Source organism: Balaenoptera borealis (assembly GCF_965194805.1).
Source record: "Balaenoptera borealis genome assembly, chromosome: 12".
NCBI classification, from domain to species: domain Eukaryota; kingdom Metazoa; phylum Chordata; class Mammalia; order Artiodactyla; family Balaenopteridae; genus Balaenoptera; species Balaenoptera borealis.
Window position 1 is genome coordinate 86,697,607 of NC_138869.1, and position 20,144 is coordinate 86,717,750.

At 42.6% G+C, this 20,144-nt stretch overlaps 1 protein-coding gene and 1 long non-coding RNA gene across 2 annotated transcripts in view; both read right to left on the reverse strand.

Moving 5' to 3' along the window:
* LOC309607948 overlaps nt 1–20,144 on the reverse strand; it is a 208,849-nt gene that overhangs the window by 161,707 nt on the left and 26,998 nt on the right. The window lies entirely within an intron of this gene.
* On the reverse strand, nt 18–19,836 carry TRIM40 (tripartite motif containing 40). The gene is made up of 5 exons (XM_082347085.1): nt 12,795–19,836; nt 2,535–2,630; nt 1,656–1,874; nt 1,335–1,357; nt 18–1,152 (listed from the first exon to the last, which is right to left on the reverse strand). Exons 1-5 carry the CDS (start codon nt 13,167–13,169, stop codon nt 906–908), a joined length of 960 nt encoding a protein of 319 aa, XP_082203211.1. The 5' UTR covers nt 13,170–19,836; the 3' UTR covers nt 18–905.

The window sequence follows — 20,144 nt, forward strand, 5'->3', positions numbered from 1 at the left end:
AGACAGAGTACTCTCTTTACTCACCCAAAGAAGTGATGCACAAATAATTAATATACAAAGGTATTATTCATTGCTCCATAAAAATTACCACAAATTTAGTGTCTTAAAACAACACAGATTTATTATATCATAGTTACTATGACATCTATTGCCTCACAGTTTCTGTGGGTCAGAAATTTGGGTTCTCTGCTTAGGGTCTCACAAGGCTGCAATCAAGATGTCAGGTGGACTGGGTTCTCCTCTTGAGGCTCGACTGGGGAAAAATCCATTTCCAAGTTCACTTAGGCAGTTGGCAGAATTAATTTTCTTGCAGCTGCAAGACTGAGGGCCTCTGCTTCTTGTTGGCTGAAGGTTGGAGGCTGCTCTCAGCTCCTAGAGGCTGCCTGCTGGCCACAGGGCTACCCACGTCATCAATCCAGCAAGGGGAGTTTCAAGAGTGAGCGTGTTAGCAAGGAGGCATCCCATCCATGTAATACAGTCTGCGAAGGGACAGCCCATCCCCTGTGTCATATTCCATTGATTAGAAGCAAGTCACAGGTTCTGCTCACACTCAAAGAGAGGGGATCATGCAAAGGCATGAACAGCACGAGGGGAGGATCATGGGAGGTCACTGTAGAGTCTGTCCACCACAAAAGTAATGTAAGCTCCAGGTGCGTTGTACAGACAACAGGTGTTACAGGAGCTCAGAAGGAATATTTCTGTCAACAGACGTGCCAGCTCCACAGGCAGAGGTGGCCTCACCACTGTGAACTCATGCCATCCAGGTACCTGGGTACTCCCATTTTAATATGAGATTGTGAGAGATGGGTGCTACTGTCAGTTCACAGGCAAAACGGCGGTCTTGGATGCTGACTTCTGCAGTGGGAGCCTGGTTCAGGAAAGAGGCTGTGACTATTGTCCAGGTATCAGAGGGTCAGGCATCTGATCACAGCTGTGGCATGTTCAGGAGGTGGCAGGCCTGAGGGTGCACTGGGCAGACCTAGTGGGAGGTTGGACAGGTTGGGGGAAGGAGAGCCAGGAGGCTGAGGTGAGTCTGAGATGAGCTGGTCCAGGGATGAACTGGTCAGAACTGCTGAGGATGGCTGGTTAAGTGATTCATTGATTCTTTTCTCTAAGTTGGGATAAATAGCCTCTAACTGCTCTGGAGCACTCCTAGAAACAAAGAAATCCTTCAGTATATTCTGTTCAATCTTCCACTTTCCATGTAGCCTGAAGATGCAAGTTAATGGAGCAGTGGAGCTCCTTGACCGTGAGAAAGCCCATACACACGTCTATGTTTGTGTGGGTTTGTGCTGTGTAAGCACATGTGGGAAGGGAGATGGGACGGCTCATACCTGTTCAATAAGTCACTGGCATCCTAGGAGAGAGAAAGAGAGTGAGAGTCACAACCAGTTCTCAGGTTCCTGTCCCCTCCAATTCCCTCCCCAACCCACTAGTGGATGGCACTCTGGGCTGTCACCTTGAGAACTGGAGAGGGTAGCACCCCTTCTGTGTACCCGCCTCCGCTGCAGCAGTATTGTGCAGCCTTGGACAAGCCACCACCACGTGTCACAGAGAAGACTCTCCTTCTTACACCTCCCAGAGGGATGCTACAGGTAGGCTGCCCACTATTTGGGGAGAATCCCAGGCTTTGGGAGGCACCTCAGGGTATGCACCTTCAGCAGGCTGGCATCCAGTTTCTTAGCCATCCCCTCCAGTTCAGTGACCAGGCTGCTGAGTTGAATCATTGCCCTGGAGATGCCAGGGATTCTGGACACCTCTGCTGGCATGTCCTCCAGCTGGCCTGGCCGCTGCTGAGGGAGGGCATCCAGCTGTCTCCCGGCTTGGTGTTGACGTTCCAGTTCAGCCTCCAGCCTGTGGGTCCTACAGTCTGCCTGAAACTCCAGAAAAGGGGCTCCCTAAGGTTCAGTGTCAGATGACTCCCTCTGGACCTTCAGTCTCTGAATGTTCTGAGCGAGAATGCTGATTTCTCGGTCCTCCTCCCCTCATGGCGTTGCCTCTGCATGTCATGGGTATTACGGGGTAGCCGTGTTCTTCAAAAATGAAGGGACACCTCCCCCTCCCCCCCACCTCACACCCTTGTGAACATCCACAGATGCCATGTCTCACACACACACACACACACACACACACACACACACACACCCCACTCGGCTATATCCTTCCACTGACTTTTAACCCCCTTCAAATCATAGGGTGAGGAGAGACCCCACATCGAAGTGAGCAAGCAACAGAAAGGTAGATGGTCAGAGAGAGAAAGAGACCTATGGTTTGTGGAGTAGTTTTCAGTTGATGGGCTGCTTGTCTCCTTTGATCTTCACCTAGAACCAGGTGGAGCAGGACTGGCTTTCACTTAACATATAAACCACATGAAGGTCAGAGGGCTTGACTTGCCCCAGGTCACTCAGCCAGCAAACCCCTAGGCCGAGCCCAGCACTTGTGTTTCCAGCCTCCAGGCCCTCCCCCCACAGCAGGCTGCTCCAGACAGACAGATGATCAGACCAGAGTCCTTCCTGGGACTCTGCAAAGCCCACCTGCATAGCCTGCAGTCTCTCCTCCTCCTGAGCCCTGAGCCGCTGGAGTTCGCAGATGTCCTTTCTGAGCTTCCTGATCCTGCGGTTGAGTCGTTCCTAGAGAGACAGACACCCCTGCTGGTCAGACTGGGGGTGAGGGTGGTGCCCGTGGAACACATGGCGGGGAGGGGGTGTCCTGATCCCAGGATGAGGCTAAAGTAAAATTCTGCCTAAAAAGAGGCAGCCTTCTATGCATCATGCTTGGGGTAAGGAACACAAGAGTTTATTTAATGGATAATGATGGCAAAAAGCAATAGGTAATTTTTAAAAAAGCCTTAACTACATAAAAATAACAGATAGTAAGAGAACCTTTTCTACTTGACTTCAGGGTGTTTTTCTCCCGACATCTAAAAGTTATGTGCTGATCTCTGGCAACCCTCACTACTTCTCATCAACAAGTGAAGCCAATCTAGAGAGAACTGACTTACAGAGGAGATGAAAAACCTCTGGTACCACTCCCCTACCCTGGCTGGGATGGACAAGAACTCTCTATTAGAGCAAACCCACAGCCCAGGAAGGCATGGAACCTCTCTCTAAATCTTAAATCAGTGTCTGGATGGGTCACGGTGTCCTGGAATCTAAGGATATAATGAATCATTTCAGTTTCTAAAACATTTACTTTCAGATTTTGGGTAAACTATGTAGGAAGCAAATATAAACAAAGCTGATACTGATATCAACATAAGCCTTTAATGAATCAAAATGGAAGAAAGGTGCAGGGTGGGGGGTGTCAGCAAAAGAGTCTGAAAATGTTCTTCTTGTAACCCTTGTTACCTTAGTTACAAAATATATTTGCATACCAGATAAAAGGGTGTACAAAGCCATAGTAATAAAACAGTGTGGTACTGGGACAAGAAAAAATAGAAAATGGAAGAAGAGAGAGCTCAGGGACAGACCCATGTTTACAAAAGAATTTAAAAAGAAAAAAAATGTAAAAAGAAACGAGTCACAGGTCTGAAATGTGCAATGTGGAGAATATAGTCAAAAACTGTGTAATATCTTTGTATAGTGACATATTGTAAGTAAACTTATCATGGTGATCATTTTGAAAGGTATAGAAATATTGAATCACTATGTTGTGTAAGAGGAACTCTCATAATATTGCAGGTCAATCATGCTTCCAAAACAAACAAACAAACAAACATAGAAAAAGAAATCAGATTTGTGGTTACCAGAGGCAGGGAGTGGGAGGACGGGGAATTGGGTAAAGGCAGTCACAAGATACAAACTTCCAGTTATAAGATAAATAAGTACTAGGGATGTAATGTACAACATGATAAATATAATTCCCACTGCTGTATGTTATATATGAAAGTTGGTAAGAGAGTAAATCTTGAGTTCTCATTACAATAAGAGTTTTTTTTCTATTTGTTTAATTTCGTATCTATATGAGATAATGGGTGTTCATTAAACTTATTGTAATAATTGTTTCATTATGTATGTAAGTCAAATCATTATGCTGTACACCTTAAACTTACATACTACTGTATGTCAATTATAACTCAATAAAACTGGGAGAAAATAAGATAAAATAAAAATAAAAAGCAATACACAGATCAGTAAGAGAAGGGACAAAATCTGTAGGAGATGGTGTTGAGAAAACTGGCTTACAACAGCAGGGAAAAATAAAGCCAGATCCCTATCCAGAACCATATGTGAAGGCAGACTCTAGCTGGATTAAAGACAGTGTGAAAGGAAAACTATGAAGTTAATAGAAAATAATGTTAAAGAATAAATAAAATGTTAAAGAATAAACCTCCAAAAGCACAAACCATGAGAGAATGATTTAATTTGATTATCTCAAAATTAAATATTTCTGTTCAATGACAACTCTATGGACAAACCTAACAGAGAAATGACAGACTAAGAGATAATATCTGCAATGTCTAAAACCAACAAGAGACTTATATATAGAATATAAAAGGAAAGCCTAGGGAATTCCCCAGTGGTCCAGTGGTTAGGACTCAGCGTTTTCACTGCCATGGACCGTTTCAATCCCTGGTCGGGGAACTAAGATCTCTCAAGCCACAAGGCACAGCCTAAAGAAAGAAAGAAAGAAAGAAAGAAAGAAAGAAAGAAAGAAAGAAAAGGAAAGCCTAGACATCATTAAGAAGACAGGAACCCAAGAGAAAAATTTGCAGAGAATATGGACAATTAATTCACAGACGAGGGGATGCCCAAACTCACCTGTGATTAGAGAAAGGGAAATTAATACAAAGAATTATTATTTGACCCCCATCAGAGTAATAAAAATTAGACAACTGGATAACACCTGGGGGAGGTGGGATGTGTGTGGATATAAGGACCACACTGTGGGCTGGTGAGATATGCACTGGCACAGCCATTCTGGCAACGGTTCTGGCCACCTAGGTGTGCTTTCCTCTGTGATCCAGTCATCCTGTTTCTGAGTAAAAATCCCAGAGAATTCCTAGGTTCTAAGAGAATATGTACACTACAGCACTGGTTGTGGTAACAGAGAATTGGAATCACATAAAGTCCACTCCTGGGAAATGGATGGGTAAAATATGGCAGGTGCCCGCTATGGAACACAGTGCATCTGTCAGAAACAATGGACTATGTGACCCACAAAACATGGACTGATCTCAAAAACATGGTAGAGTGAAAAGCAAGAAATAGAACGAAGCCCATCATATAATTTTGTTAATTCAATATACAAGCACACAGTGCAGCAATGTGTGTTTTACCAAACTGTCTACAAATAAAAATACAACAAACACTTTAAGTGGTTGTCCATGGAAGAGGGAGGAATGATGATTAAATGGAACAAACAAAACATGAACAGGATTTGTGGACTAAAGATAAGAGTGTGCTATTAACTGAAGAGTGTGTGTATCACTAAGTAAATCCTTCTCACCTCAGGTCAAAAAAAATTGGGGGGGGGGTGGATTTTGTTGTTGTTGTTGGCTGTTTATGGGGAATATTTCTTCTTTTTGTCATTTTGCCTCATTTTCTCTTATAAACTCTTAAAATGTATTGCTTTTGGAAAAGAAGAGTCCCACATCACTGGAGATGTACAGGTAGAGGCTGGGGTTGGACGAGATGACTGTGAAAGTTCTTTCTGGCCCTGAGATTCAGAGGGTGAAACCAAGGTCAAGGGGCTGTGGGTGAGACTTCAGCGAGGATATTCAAGCAAACAAACAATAAACAGAGGAGACAATGATGTCACTAGGAAATTATTTAAAAATGTTTCATGTCACTGGTGTTACCTGCAGGCATTTCCCAGCAGACAAGCAATAAAACAGTCATAGAAGGAGGGGGAGGAAGTAAATGGGCGTCTTGGAGTTCACTCAGGGCCTCAATGGTGAAGGCGGAGGCTGGGGTGCGGTGGGGAATTGTCTGTGTGAGCACTGAAGTTCAAGTCTCAAAAAGCTCAAACAAGCAAGCAACCTTCACCTTGCTACCCCTTCCATCTACTCTGTTCTCACAACTACATTTCTTGAAGCAGTTGGTTCTTGTTGTCTTCACGTCCTCGTGGCCCCTTTGCTCCTCAGCATCTGCTTTTGCTTCTCATCATTCTTTTGGAACTGCTCTCTCCAAGGTCACAGTGATCTCCAGGAAAGAAACCCAGAAGTGCCTTCTTCTCAGGCCTCCTCTTCTTGGATGTGATTCTACCCACCCCACTCTCCCGACCTCCCACCCCCGTCCTTCCTTGACCTTCCTGAGGTTGTTTCTTTAACCCTCTTCTTTCTCTAAATGATGTCCTTAATTTCAGGCTTCAGATTTTATCATAATTCCCAAAAGCTCTTTGTCCTAACAGTCAATTCCATGTTTCCAGCTGAGACTTAAGTATCTCCTGCTGCCCTATTGACAGCTCAAACTCAGTTTGGAGTAATCAAACTTATCTTCCTCTTCCCCACCCTCTTCCACAATTCACTACTCTTGACCTCCATATTTCTGTCCTTGGACCCACCCTTCTGTCTCTCATCCAGCTTGAAACCTCAGTCATATTTTATTTTTTACCTGTGCTACTACTGTCTTCAAAAGGGTTTTTCATTATCAAAGATAAGCCCGAACTCCTTAACCCAATATCCAAGGCCCTCTGTAACCCAATTTACATTTCCTGTGTTACCTCTCTCTACTCCCTCCCTATTCTCCACACTAGCCAAACAGAGCTGCTTGTGGTTTCCTGGACACACCCCATGCAGACATGCCTCTTCATGGCTTTTCTTTTACTTCCTTCTACCAGGAATGCTATCTATTGCTGCCTGTCAAAGTCAGGCCTGTTCTTAAGATCCTGTTCAAAATGTCAGAGTCCTGTCTTCTGGAGTAGTTTAAAATTTAATGAAGAGCTTAAAGTCAACTACAAAGATTGTGTAAATGAAAAAAGGAAGCAAAGATAACAGCAATAAAGATAATGCATGAAAAAATGAAGATAATTCAGATCTATCATTTAAAATATTCAAAATGAGTAAGGTAAAGTCCCTCATTTTTCAAAAAATATTTATTCATCCATTTTTGCATTAAGGTAATATTTATGTAAATAAGATACTCATTAGAATTAGAAAGCAAAATTCTACAAACTTTTATCTTCCCAAAATATTCCTCAGGGGGGGAAAAAGACAAATTGAAATATAGGGAATAGTGCAAGACCTGTTTTGTCTTAATAAATATTTTTTAAAGTCTGTGATCCTATCAGATATCAGATAAAATGTGATTTCACAGTAAAAAAATTGACCAAAAAGGACATTATAAATAGTGAGGAAACATGAGAACATAGCAACATTTAAAATCCTTCTCAAATGGCTTACTAAGACTTCCCTGGTGGTGCAGTGATTAAGAATCCACCTGCCAATGCAGGGGACACAGGTACGATCCCTGGTGGGGGAAGATCCCACATGCCACGGAGCAACTAAGCCCATGCACCACAACTACTGAGCCTGCACTCTAGAGCCCGCGAGCCACAACTACTGAAGCCTGCGCCTAGAGCCCGTGCTCTGCAGCAAAGAGAAGCCACCGCAATGAGAAGCCCGCGCACCACAACGAAGAGTAGCTCCCGCTCGCTGCAACTAGAGAAAGCCCACGCGCAACAATGAAGACCCAACGCAGCCAATAAATAAGTAAATAAATAAAAATAAAAAAAAAAAAGGCTTACAAAACGCATCAAAGAAAAAGTGGTTAACAGGCAAAAAGGTACCTTTCCCCTGATACAGTCACACACACACAAAAAAAGACCAACTTTCAAAAAACATGCTCCTTACAGAACAAAAAGTGCCCCAAAGTATGGATAAGAATGATATCACCCATTATATTTTATGAGGAAAAATGGTGTTGATGACTAAACCTGACCATGTCCACATGATCGTGCATCTAGAAAATGTCAGGAAATTAAGTTAAAAGGTATATGAACTCAGCAAAGACTCTCATTTGAATCTACGAGTACCAATTGTCAAAAAAGCAACCCTTATAAAATATATAGCTACTCTCAATATAAGATTTAAATAAAGAAATGTAACATCTAATTCAGAAACATAAAGGAAAACGCTTGGTGATATATCCTGCTATTGGTCAAGAAGACCAAGTAGGCTCACAAAAGTCATAATTCTTAATGTAATCAACAAATTTAATGCAATGCCAATTAAAATTCCAGGGATTCTCCATAAATCTTAGAAACATTATATAAGAAAATCCTTCTGGAGACTTCCCCGGTGGTCCGGTGGTTAAGACTCCTCATCCCCAATGCAGGGGGCCTGGGTTCGATCCCTGGTCAGGGAACTAGATCCCGCATGCCGCAACTAAGAGCCTACATGCCTCAACTAAAGATCCCGCATGCAGCAACAAAGATCCCACGTGCCACAAGTAATACCCAGCAGAGCCAAATAAATAAATTAAATTAAATTAAATTTAGAAAAAAGAAAATCCTTCTGAAAAGACAGTCAGCAAGACCATCAGGTTACAAAAAATTATTATTTGACAAAGATGCTACTAAATTTAAAAATAAGCCATAAAGCAATAAGTATCAAAACTATATAATAACTTTAGAACAAAAAAAAAAATCAATGGACTAGAGTAAAAAAAAATGCCACTATTATAAGAATTTAATTTATGTCAAACCAGAAAGAACATATAGATGCGAAAAGGACTCACAGAAATGTTTGAGGGACAACTGTAAACCAGAATAAAGAAAAAATAACTTTATTGTTTGATAAAGGAGTCATCCTTCACACAGCACAGTATATTAAATTCCAAATAAGCCAGCAATTACTTAATCTTTAAAAATGACACAGACCTAATATCTATCTATCTATCACCATACTAGATAAATTTCTGAGTAAGACGTGGAGATTTTATTTCTTAAATAGAATAGAACTGATTCAAGTACAAATTCTTAAAATTTTTGCCCCAAAAATGAAATAAAAAGAAAAGAAATATCAGAATAGGAAAAATGAAGGTTAAACATAATTAGTATAGCTTATTATCCAAAAGATAAACTACTCTGATGCACTCATGTAGAATTTATGCCCTGATTCTAAGGGGAAATGTAGACAGTGAGTCTCCATGTGGAGAGAAACCTCACCACCAGCATTCATAACAAAACAAAGTAAAACAACTTCAATCATTGTCACGCACTTAGAAAACCAGCAAAGCACATTGACAAAAGTGATTGACAACAGCATGAGTTGGGCAGTAAGGAAACAGATGTACAAAAAAGACACTGCAAATTTTTCAGTCTTCTGGAGTGCAGTCAGGCAATACATAATTCCTTTAAAAAGGACACAATTTACAATATTTACAATTTAAAATATTTAATTTACAAAATTTAATTCAAAGGAATAGAGACATGGTGAGAAATCATAAGAAATCTTTATTTCAGAACTATGCTGTCAACATCTACAAACACACTCAGGGTCTCCCATTGTAATCAGTCCTTTGAAAATACCTTCAACTCCCCAGACTTTGGCTGTCCTCAGGCAGCCTCATGAAACTCACTAAATCCCTAGTTTCAAAACTCAAACTGGTGCTCTATGCTGCCTGCCAATTCCACTCAGTTTCACTCATAGGTTCACTTTTCCAAACTCTACCGCGGCTTCTCCTCTCTTTTCAAACCTTTCACACCTCCACCTCTACCCACACTGCTGATGTTCTTCCCTCACATATTATTGAGGAAATATACCTGAACACTTGGGTTCTCTCCCAAGTTGCAAGACTCCCTCCCCTTGCAGAGGCCTTCTTATGTTCCCCACTGTTACAATGGAAGAAGTGTGCTTCCTCCCAGCCCAGCATCCACTTCTCTGCTGCCCATCTTACTGGATGGCTCAGCATCATTCAATGCACTCCACTATTGCTTCTTCTTCTTCTTTTTTTTTTTTTTAATATTTATTTATTTGGCTGCGTTGGGTCTTAGTTGCGGCACGCGGGATCTTCCTTGCGACATGTAGTGTCTTTCGTCGCAGTGGGCTCAGTAATTGCAACTCATGGGCTTAGTTGTCCCTCAGCATGTGGGATCTTAGTTCCCTGACCAGGGATCGAACCCTCGTCCCTTGCATTGGAAGGCGGATTCTTAACCACTGCACCACCAGGGAAGTCCCTCTACTGTCACTTCTTAACAGATTCTTCTCTCTTAGCATCTGGAACACCACTCCCCTTGCTTTTCTCCTGCCTTGCTAGTGGCTTGCTTTAAGTCTCCTTTGCTGGGTCCCCCTCCATCTTACATCTAAATGATGGCCTTTCTAAGGACCTTGCCCTGGAACTGCTTTTCTCTCTAGACTCTCTCCTGAGGATATTGCATCAATTCCCTTGGATTTAAATATTATCTTTATTCTGATGGAACCCTGTCCTACGTTCTGGGAATCCTAACCCAGACTCTCTTTGGAGATCCAGATTTCAAAGCCAGCCACTTAACTAAGATCCTACTTTGATGTGTCTCAACTTGGACTTGACTTGTCCTAAATGAAACTTGATGTTTCATTCAAACCTGTTCTCCCCAGTCCTTATTGTTCCGTCATTCATCCAGTTTCTCAAATCAGAAACTCATGAAGTCATCTTTGATTCCCTTCATTCCCTCACCCCACTTTAATCTGTCAGTAAATGCTGGCAATTCACACTCTAATTATAAACTCTTCAAATATAACAAGGCTTTTCCAGATCTGGGGCTCCCAAATCTGTGCTTCCCTTCTGCCCAGACTTTACATTGGCCACCTTCTCTTTTTCCTGATCTCAGCACCGGTGCCACCTCCTCCGTGAGGCCCTCACCGACCACATGGGTCACCCATTACTCTCCATCTCAGACTCTTGTTTGTTTTCTTCTTAGCTCATATGAGACTTGTAGTTTGTTTGATTTCTTGTCTGTCTTTCTTATTAAACTGCAAAGTCCCTGGCAGGAGGGATGGCATCTGACTTGTTCATCATTGTATTCCTAGCATGTATAGTAGTTCCTAATACACTACAGGAACTTAAGTCTTTCTTAAATGAACAAATATTGTTATTTATTTATTTTAGTTTTCCTGTCATAATTTAAAGGTAAACTTGAGGACAAAGATTATGAATCATGTTTATACTTCTTACAATGCCTAGCATGACATCCTATACAAAGCACAGACCTGAATAAATCATTGAGTGAGTGAATAGGTTTTTCCATCTATTCACTGGCCCATCAGCAGGTGGGAGAGCTCTCCCTGCCCTCCTGTGGTACCCTGCACTTAGAGGGAATGATGTTAGAACCAGAGAACTTTGCCTCTTTGGCTTTCTGAGTTATTTCTCTACCTTCCCATAGTCACCCTCAATCTGGAGTCCCCAGTTTCTCATCCTGTATTATAACATGTTCAAAAAGTCAAGTATCTAAAAGAAGACTTGGAAATTCATCCTTCATTATTGGATAGAAAGACACCATGGTGAAAATATGTCAATTGTCAATCCAATCAAATACTAACTTAACTGGGGATGGGGGTAGAGGATAGTTGGGAAATAAATGCTAAAGCTAACTGGCAAAATAAATATATCTGAATATCCACAAAAATTCTGAAAAATAAGAATATTGTGAGGGTTCTAAGAGCTACCTGACATTAAAACACATTGCAAAGGTACAGTGCTTAAAATGGTTTGACACACAAGCAGGAATGGATAGAAGAATAGAACGGAATGGAGAGTCAAGAAAATGTGCAAGTCTATACGTACCCATGGCAGAATAAGAAGTCGGCATTCAAATCAGTGGGGGAACTATGGATTATTCAGTAAATAGTGATAGGAAAAACTTATCAAAACTTGGAAGTTAGGTTATTCTTTCACCAAAATACAGCTTGGATATTCTAAGTCCTCCAAAATATATGTGGAAGGATACTCATTACAACATCCCATGAGACCTCAAAACAAAATAATAACCTGGAAATAGCTCAATATCTGCCAATTTATAGTACATTCATAGAATTGAATACCATGCAGTTGTTGAAAAGAATTCATAAGATCTATATGTACTGATGGGAAAATGGGATAATGCCCAAGATGTATTTTTAGATGATAAAAACAAGTTACAGAAAAATATATAGAGAATCCGTGTGTGTGTGTGTATGTGTTTTAGAGACTGCATTCATACACACACACACAATTTTCTGGAAGAATGATACACAAAAATCTAACAGTGGTTACCTCTGGGTACTGAGAATGGGGGAAAGCAGGAAGAAAGATGTTTAGTTTTGACTTTAGACCTTACAGTGTTGTCTGAATGTACCAGTTTTATGATAAAAAAAATTTAAAAACAGGATAAAAATAATCACTATAGAAAGGAAGGAAAGAAAAGATGAAGAAGGAAGAGAGAGAGAGAATCATGTACTAATTTCGAGGTTTCAATGTATTTCCAGGTTAATCATTAGGATATGTAAAACCTGATTACATTTCTAGCCAATTTTCTAGTACTATCAAACAGGGGAACCATACAGTCTTAGTACTAAAAGAGTTTTGGACTATTTAGTCCAACTCCTTCATGCTACTGATGAGCAAACTGCGAGGAGCTCATGCTTCCTGGGAATTTGACATCATGTGACCGTATCTCCTCTTAGACTCCTATTAATGCATTGAAATTTTAACATTAGTAGCAAGATAAACACAGAAAAGTGAAGACAAGGGTCCAAAACAGGTTAAAGCAGAAGAAACAAAGAAAAGTGTCAGTCACCGAGCCTCTATGATACGCCAGGCATAAAGGACAGGGAGTAGGAAGGAGTAACTCAGGGAGGTGGTGGCAGAGGGATGGCTATGATGACCCCACCTTACCTTGTAGTGGCTGATGGCGTTTTCAATGGCCAGTTCACAGTGACACTTGTGTTCAGGGGACACCCGGCATTCCACACACAGAAGACGTCTGCTCTCCTCACAGAACCAGCACACCTTCTTCTGGTGGCTGTCACAGGTATAGCCGGCCCCCAGGACCCCCTCGGAACAGGGCTTCCGGCAGAGGGGGCAGCTGAGGACCCCGGAGGCTGAGGCCTTCTCCAGGTGCTGGGCCAGGCACGCTCGACAGAAGAGGTGTCTGCAGTCAGTGCGCACTGCCTCCTTCAGGCACTCCTGGCAGATGGGGCAGATGCCCTCTTCCCGGCTGTCCTCCTGCAGAGGGAGCATGGCCTCCACCTCACACTGCCAGCCTCCCATCTATAGGGCCTCCTTCCCCACTGGAGCTTTGGACAGCCTGCCACCCTAGACAGTCCAGGTAAGATGGCCCAGCTGGAAGGAGGCGGCCCTGGAGCAGCTCAGAGGACCTGATTCAGCCCTCCAACTGCAGGCAGCCGCCTGCTCTCCATCAACAGAGTTGTAGCACGGACAACGGAAACCACAATTCTGCAACAAGTTTCAGAAATAAATCATCAACTTTGACACACACCCTCTGGTCTCCTTGTCTTTACTAAACTTGAAATCACTCCTCTTCACACATCTGGAGGAAGCAGGTGATTCAAAGACCAGTTTTCCTCTTCAGAGCTTTCTGTGCATATTTTTACAGCTCAAAGTTAAAAGGCCAGAGTATCCTGGTCAGAAGCCAGAGACTCATAAACTTAAAAGTTGAAAGTGTTCTCTGATTTGCCCTCAGTTGAGAGAAGCTGGCAGGAGTTTATCAAGTACCACACTGTGATACTTGCAGGCTCGTGGTCACATTGTAAGAATGTGGCTACTGCTGTCAATTACTACCCAACTATTTGCATCAGCATCTCTGTCAGCTGTTCATTCTCCCAACCAGCATCCCTCTCAGGGTTATACAGATTCTGCAATGAAAGGGAAAGAGAAGGAGAACAGGACATAGAGCAGTTTGGAGAACTTTTCCCTTCCTTTCAAGCCATCTCCAAAGAAGACCCAAAGAAGAAAGTACTCCCCTGTCCCCACTTCACTTAAACATTGCATTCAACACTCACTCCCTCATCCCTAAGCCTCTTGCCTAGTCCTCCTCCAGAAAAGCTCCCCTGGTATCCTACCTCAATTTCTCCTTCCATGACATCAGGTCATGGTTTCATGCTCCAGATCTGGAGAGATGGCCAGCAGGTGAATGGTTTTTAGACTGTGCCGATTATATATGCTCACGCGTTAGTAAAAATGGGGGAGAGGTGACACGGCCCATCTTCCCATGCCTGCGTGACTGATCTAGGGGAGGTGGAAGGTGAGATGGACCTTGGCTGGTGAAAGGTGTGGCTTGTTTGCACATGGGGAGGAGGAAAGTCTTGGTGCCTCTGATGTAAATATGACATGAAGTGAGAGTCAACGCACAGAATGAAGACCTCCCAGAGCCTCCGCTTAGGTACCTCGGGATCCAGGCATCAGAGAACCACGGCATCTGCTCAGGATACCAGAATACCAAGTGCCCACCCACTGTCTTCCAATTTCCCTCCAGTCAGGCAGGTTTCAGCACTGACACTGGGGTCCCACAGGGGATAACACTGATGAGAATTGCCAGTTGAGGCTTTATTAAAAGGTCCAACATTCTTGTTCAAATCTCACTCCATACTATCCTTCCTTAATCCCACTTGACCACTGTCTGCTGTAGGGTTTCTATTAAAAAGTCACTTTCCCCATAGTCATAGTTCCTTGGCCTTTTTATCAAAGGGGATGGCTCCCTCGAATCTCAGGGTCACGGGTGGGGTGAGCATCTTCCTCACTCCATACACCACCTCCCAAGCGTGAGGTCCCCAGAGCCAGATAAAAGCACCTATGTGTGGAGCTCTGGTCGTCCACGCTCTCCCTCTGCCTTGCTGTCCTCCACAGAGCCAATTCCCTTGATTCGTTGAGGATGAGCCATGAGCCTTGTGAGCCACCCCATGTCCTGCCATCATCCTGGGTGATTTCAAGGACGATGTAGATGACCATCAACACTGAGGCCTTTCAGCTCATTGACATGCTCACATCCAGTGACCTTTACTTTTGCCGCCCACACTAGTGACCATTCTCTGGTCCTTGTCAGAACAGACTTCACCACCTGAAATCACAAATCTAGGCATAGGACTCATCTTACATCTCTTTCCCTAAGCTTATTGCTAACACATCTGTTCATCAATGTCTAATCCTTGATCCCTCCACATTCTTCATTTGTCACATCTCATGAGATAATATGAGAAACAAAAATGAGGAGAGATTAAGTAACCTGCCCAAAGCCACAGAGGGGTAAACAGAGTTGGGATTCAGATCTGGATCTCTGTCATTTTAGCCCACATGCCTCATCACCACAAAATGTCATCTTTTCACACCTTTCCTTGCCCTTAGAAGGAGTTAAGTAAAGCCTTAATAAATGGAAAGGTGAATTTTCAGGTAGATTGATAACTGGATTCTGGATAGACAGATGAAGAAATTTAGAGTACTGACCATATGGTAATTTCTTTTGTAGTTATTTAGGTACTTTTCTTGATTTTCCTACTGGCTTATTGAGCAAGTTGAAGGCAAGGACCCACTGTACTTAACACCAATTTAAGAATGATTCAAATATAAGGACTTCCCTGGCGATCCGGTGGTTAGGAGTCTGCGCTTTCACTGCCGAGGGCCCCGGATTCAATCCCTGGTTGGGGAACTAAGATCCCACAAGCTGTGCAGCACGGCCAAGAAAACAAAACAAAACAAAACAAAACAAAACAAAACAAAAAGAATGATTCAAATATAGAAATCATACAAGGATAGACAGATAAATTCAATCATATTTTAAAAGATCTGCATGGGGGAAAAATCTACAAAAACAATGTCAAGAGACAAACGACCAAATGAAAACGTAAAAAGAAAACATATTAACAACTACCATCAAAATCAAAGGGCTAAAAAAAAAAAAAAAAGAAAATCAAAGGGCTAATTCCCCTAATGCATAGAGAACTCTTACAAAAGAAAAAAAAATTAACTACCAAGGATGAAACTGGACAGAGGAAATGAACAGACACTTCATAGGAAAAAATGTCTCTAAAACATATGAAAAGATGCTCAGTCTCTCTCACATGAAGAAAACACACATTAAAATGCACTAAAATTAGATGTCTGGATGTCTGGAGAACTGGGGTTGGAGGTTCCCATTGTACCTTTTAAATTTGGAACCAAGTAAGGGTATCATCTATTTAAACAATTAGTTACATTTAAAGAAGAAGAATAATCAGTGGTTAGAATGAAAGGAATTCTGAACTACCCAAAAGATCTGGATTATGGTCCTAATTCTGAGATTTGGAGCTTCATGTTCTGAGACAACCACGACCACAGCCTCCTTGCCAGGAAAGTGGATCAAATGTCACAGCTGGGAATGGAGGTTCTTTATAAATTACAAACCAATGCACAATTGTTAGGGGTTATTATTATTCCCCTGCCTCACAACCTATTCAGCATAGCTCCTTGCATATAGCAGGCCATCGATAGTTTTTGAATGAGTGATTTTACCTAATTTTGCCTACTTCAAAATATTGGAGCCAGGGGCCTGGTGATTTGCATCTTTTCCCTCTCCTTCATCACTTCTTTCCTGGCTCTGCTCGACACTTTCCAGCAGAGAAGCCCTCCTACCTCTTCTTGCAGCTGCTCTGAATTCTCACATCAGTTTAAGCCCAGCTCAACGTCCCAGTTTCCTGCATGAAACCTTCCTAACTACTCAGTCGTCATCCTTCCAGGGCCTCCACTTACAGTGGGCAGGTTGTTCACTGTTACAAGAGCAGCCAGGAGAGAGGATGAGTCCGGACCGGGACCCAGCCCACAGTCTATACTTACCAAGCCATGGGCCTCTGCAGCCAAGAGCATGATTGGCCCTGAGGAAGGGGAGGGGCTTATTCTAATTTGCACAAAGGTGTCAGAGGGACTTGCAGGTCTATATACCTCTCTCCCTTTTATGAACCACCTCCTAATTTATTACCATTACATATTTTGCCAACTTCCCTGACTTTGGCTCATGCTTAGCTCCGTGAGGGATGGGACTATATCTTCCCATCTTTGCTTACCCTCTGATGCCTTGCCCAGTGCTGGGCATCTTAAGCCACTCTTTCAAGTCTCCAACTAAATCCTAGTGATGCTTTCTCAGCCCACATCCAAACTGATGACTCTGAAACATGAGATCATCAGCAGTCTCTTCCTTGAAATTCTCGTCTCTGCTGGCTCTTGGCTTCCCTATCACCGCTCTTACCATTCATTACAGGAGATCCGCTCCCTCCTAGCACAATGAGGTGGAGCTACATGGACTTTGAAGGTGGATGGGCCAGATTCAGATCTCCACTCCGCCACTTTGCAGCTGTTAACCTTAAGCAGGTCCTGTAACCTCCCTGAGCCCCAGGACCATCCAGATCCTTATCTATGGTCTTGATGTATTTACCAAGTTTAAATTCCTGTGCATCCTTGAATGTCTCATCACCACCTCAACTTCAATTCTAAATTATTCTTACCTGGATTATTTGCAACCTTACCCAGAACGGGCAATAAAAAGCGTCCTTCAGCTGTGTGTTTGGCAGCTCTCAGTGGGCAGTAGGTGGCGTTGTCTCCCAAGACAGGACCTTATTTTCACCTCTCTGGGAGGGAGAATGACTCAGGGCACTGGGACATTCCATTAGAAAATGATAGTTTCAAATCTGGCCTTGTAATTCCTCAGAGCAAGGAATACCTGGCGGTGGAAAGTTAGCTCTGAAATATGCAGGTCCAGGAGGAGGGAGGGAGGAAGGAGAAGGGGCCTTCAAACTATGTAAGAGGAAGAGGGGTATAGCCCAGGAGAGACAACCTGCAGAGCAGCAGAAGGCAGGGACCAAGGAAGAAAGTTCACCAGTGAAAGATGTCCTGTGGCAGAAATAGCCAAGAATTTTAAAACGCAGAATGAAATATTGAACCTTTATCTGCTCCACGATTATGAAAAAGGAGGTGGGGTGGGGGGAACAGGAGCTCAAGATTTGAAACTCAGGAGAAATGGAGAATTCAGCAGAGGCCTTAGGAGCTGCTAGTGAAAGTAACACATTCTTGGTGGGACCTCCTGGATTCTACCCAATGGCATGGAGGAAAGTACAGCCTGAAATGTACTGAGGCTATTAGTCATTCACCAGGTTGATAGAGTCCTTATCTTGAGTTCTACAGAACAGCTTCTCCTGAGAAGCACAGCCAAATGGACCTGTATGGATGTTTTGGTTGTAGAGGTTGCAGAAAGGGCTGAATCCACCCTGAGTGGAAAGTGTACAAGTGGCTGACTTACCATCAGTACTTGGTTGGACACACCTATTTTCAACAAAAGGATGGAACTATACAATTAGCAAAATAGGGGAATTTATGAAATTCCAAGCTCACTGAGGCAGGGAGAAGAATGAAAAGGAGCTAGCAAGAGCAGAGCGTGACGTTAGGTGAGGTGGAGAGTGAGGGGCAGACAGAAGCGAGACCCCAGCAGAGAGAAGACTTCAGAGACAATCTTGCTGCAGTAGCAGGATACACAGAGGAAGATCGACCCTGAAGCTCCTCACTTGATCTGGCCCTTTCTAATACCCTGGGATAGGCCCTAGCTATGTGTTTACATGGCCATGCTCTTCTGTAAAATTGCAAAAGTAATATATTTTAACCATAGGTAAGATTTCTGTCTCTTTCCACTCCAACTTTCCTCTGTCACATCTTCCCTTGTACCAAGTGACTTTTGGGGGTGAGATCTAGCTAAGGAGAAATTAAGCTGGGCTTCCATTGTTTGGGTTTACTAAGATTCATAAGTTATTGCTTAATAAGTTCATAAGTTATTGCTGGGTATTTCCGTGTAGAAGTGGCTTCCAGGAACACTTCTACCACCCACTGAGACAACCTACCTGACATCAGAGACTAAAGTGCAGAGTCAGAGGATGTGTCATGAAAAGAATGTGTCCTGTGACATGAGGTACCAGACGTCTGTGGACAGTGGAGCCAATAAATCCCTTCAACCCACAGATGTAGATAATTGTTAAGTGTAGAATTTAGTCTCATCAAGGTCTAGTCAAAATGGAAGTTCCTCTCATCAGGAATATATTTAACAATGTAACATATACAAATATGTATACATGACAAAATAAAATTATTTTTAAACATATTTCTACATGAAATCAATCGAGGTTATTCTGACATCAAAAAGTGAATTGGAGGAAAAAAATTTCAGATCAAATCAAAATCAATAATTGAGGGGAAGAGATAAATTTTAAATAGAAGTAAAGAATAGACTCCTAGATTTTTTGATAATCAATTGGCAAAGAATAAACCTATAAACACATTACATTAAAAAAAAATTCCTGTTGATTTGGTGTGAAATATCAGCACCTACAAAGATAATCTAGAACTCATAATACCCTTTTATAACAAGGAATTGGCAATAAACAGATCAATGACCTTTAGCAATTTAAAGAGTTATTTAAGATTAGTCAGTGCCCAAGAAAATTTGAAATATCCTGAAATCTTAGAGCTCACAGAAGAAACTCTTAACAGAAGTTTCCCCAAAGTTAACGAACTAAAAATTGGTACATTATTACCAATAATGATTGTAAACTGAAATAAACGCTTCTAAACTTTCAATTTAAAAAAATTAACCACGCTAGAGGAAATACCAAATGAGTCATTCTCCCCAGAGAAAATGTATTACAAAATTGTTGTCAAATGAAGAGGGAGACAAAAAACATAAAGCTAAAAGCATAGGGAAAATAGAATGGGGAGTCAAGCAGTTAATTTAAAATATTTTACTGGAGTTTTTGATGTTTATTTGTCTGCTTTTTAAAATTTGTAATTTGCCGTCCTTGCTTTTCTCTTTCTAAGTAAATATTCACTTTGGTTCCTTACTTTATATTTCATTTTTGTGTCTTTTTTCTTTAAGAGGGCCCAACAATGTGTGAGCTTCAGGCCCCACAAACCTAAACCTCCCCCCCCCCTCCCCCCGCCATGAGCGTTTGGGGGCACTGACAGTGCGGTGTAGGTGGGCGCCGCTTTCCATCAGGAAGCCCTAAAGGGGAGCTGAACAGGAAGAGAGGTTGCTTGGGAGCGCTGGTTGGCGAGGCTCAGCGGATGGAGTGACAGGTGAGGGTCAGAGTCCCCGCCCTGGCGAGTGTGCCCGATGGCCACTGCACTCAGAAGTCCCCGCTGAAAGTTCATAACCGTCCGGGGGGGCTGCGGCTCCGCGTACTCAGGCTGTTTTCGGTTCTTAACTTTGCAGCGGCTCCA

What these genes read in the sequence shown, in the direction of transcription:
- TRIM40 (XM_082347085.1), bottom strand. Translation starts at nt 13,169, where the DNA reads ATGGGAGGCTGGCAGTGTGAGGTGGAGGCCATGCTCCCTCTGCAGGAG. An exon ending in ACGCCATCAGCCACTACAAG is followed by an intron (nt 2,631 to 12,794) that starts GTAAGGTGGGGT and finishes CTGTCTCTCTAG; the next exon opens with GAACGACTCAACCGCAGGAT. An exon ending in AGAGACTGCAGGCTATGCAG is followed by an intron (nt 1,875 to 2,534) that starts GTGGGCTTTGCA and finishes CTGGAGTTTCAG; the next exon opens with GCAGACTGTAGGACCCACAG.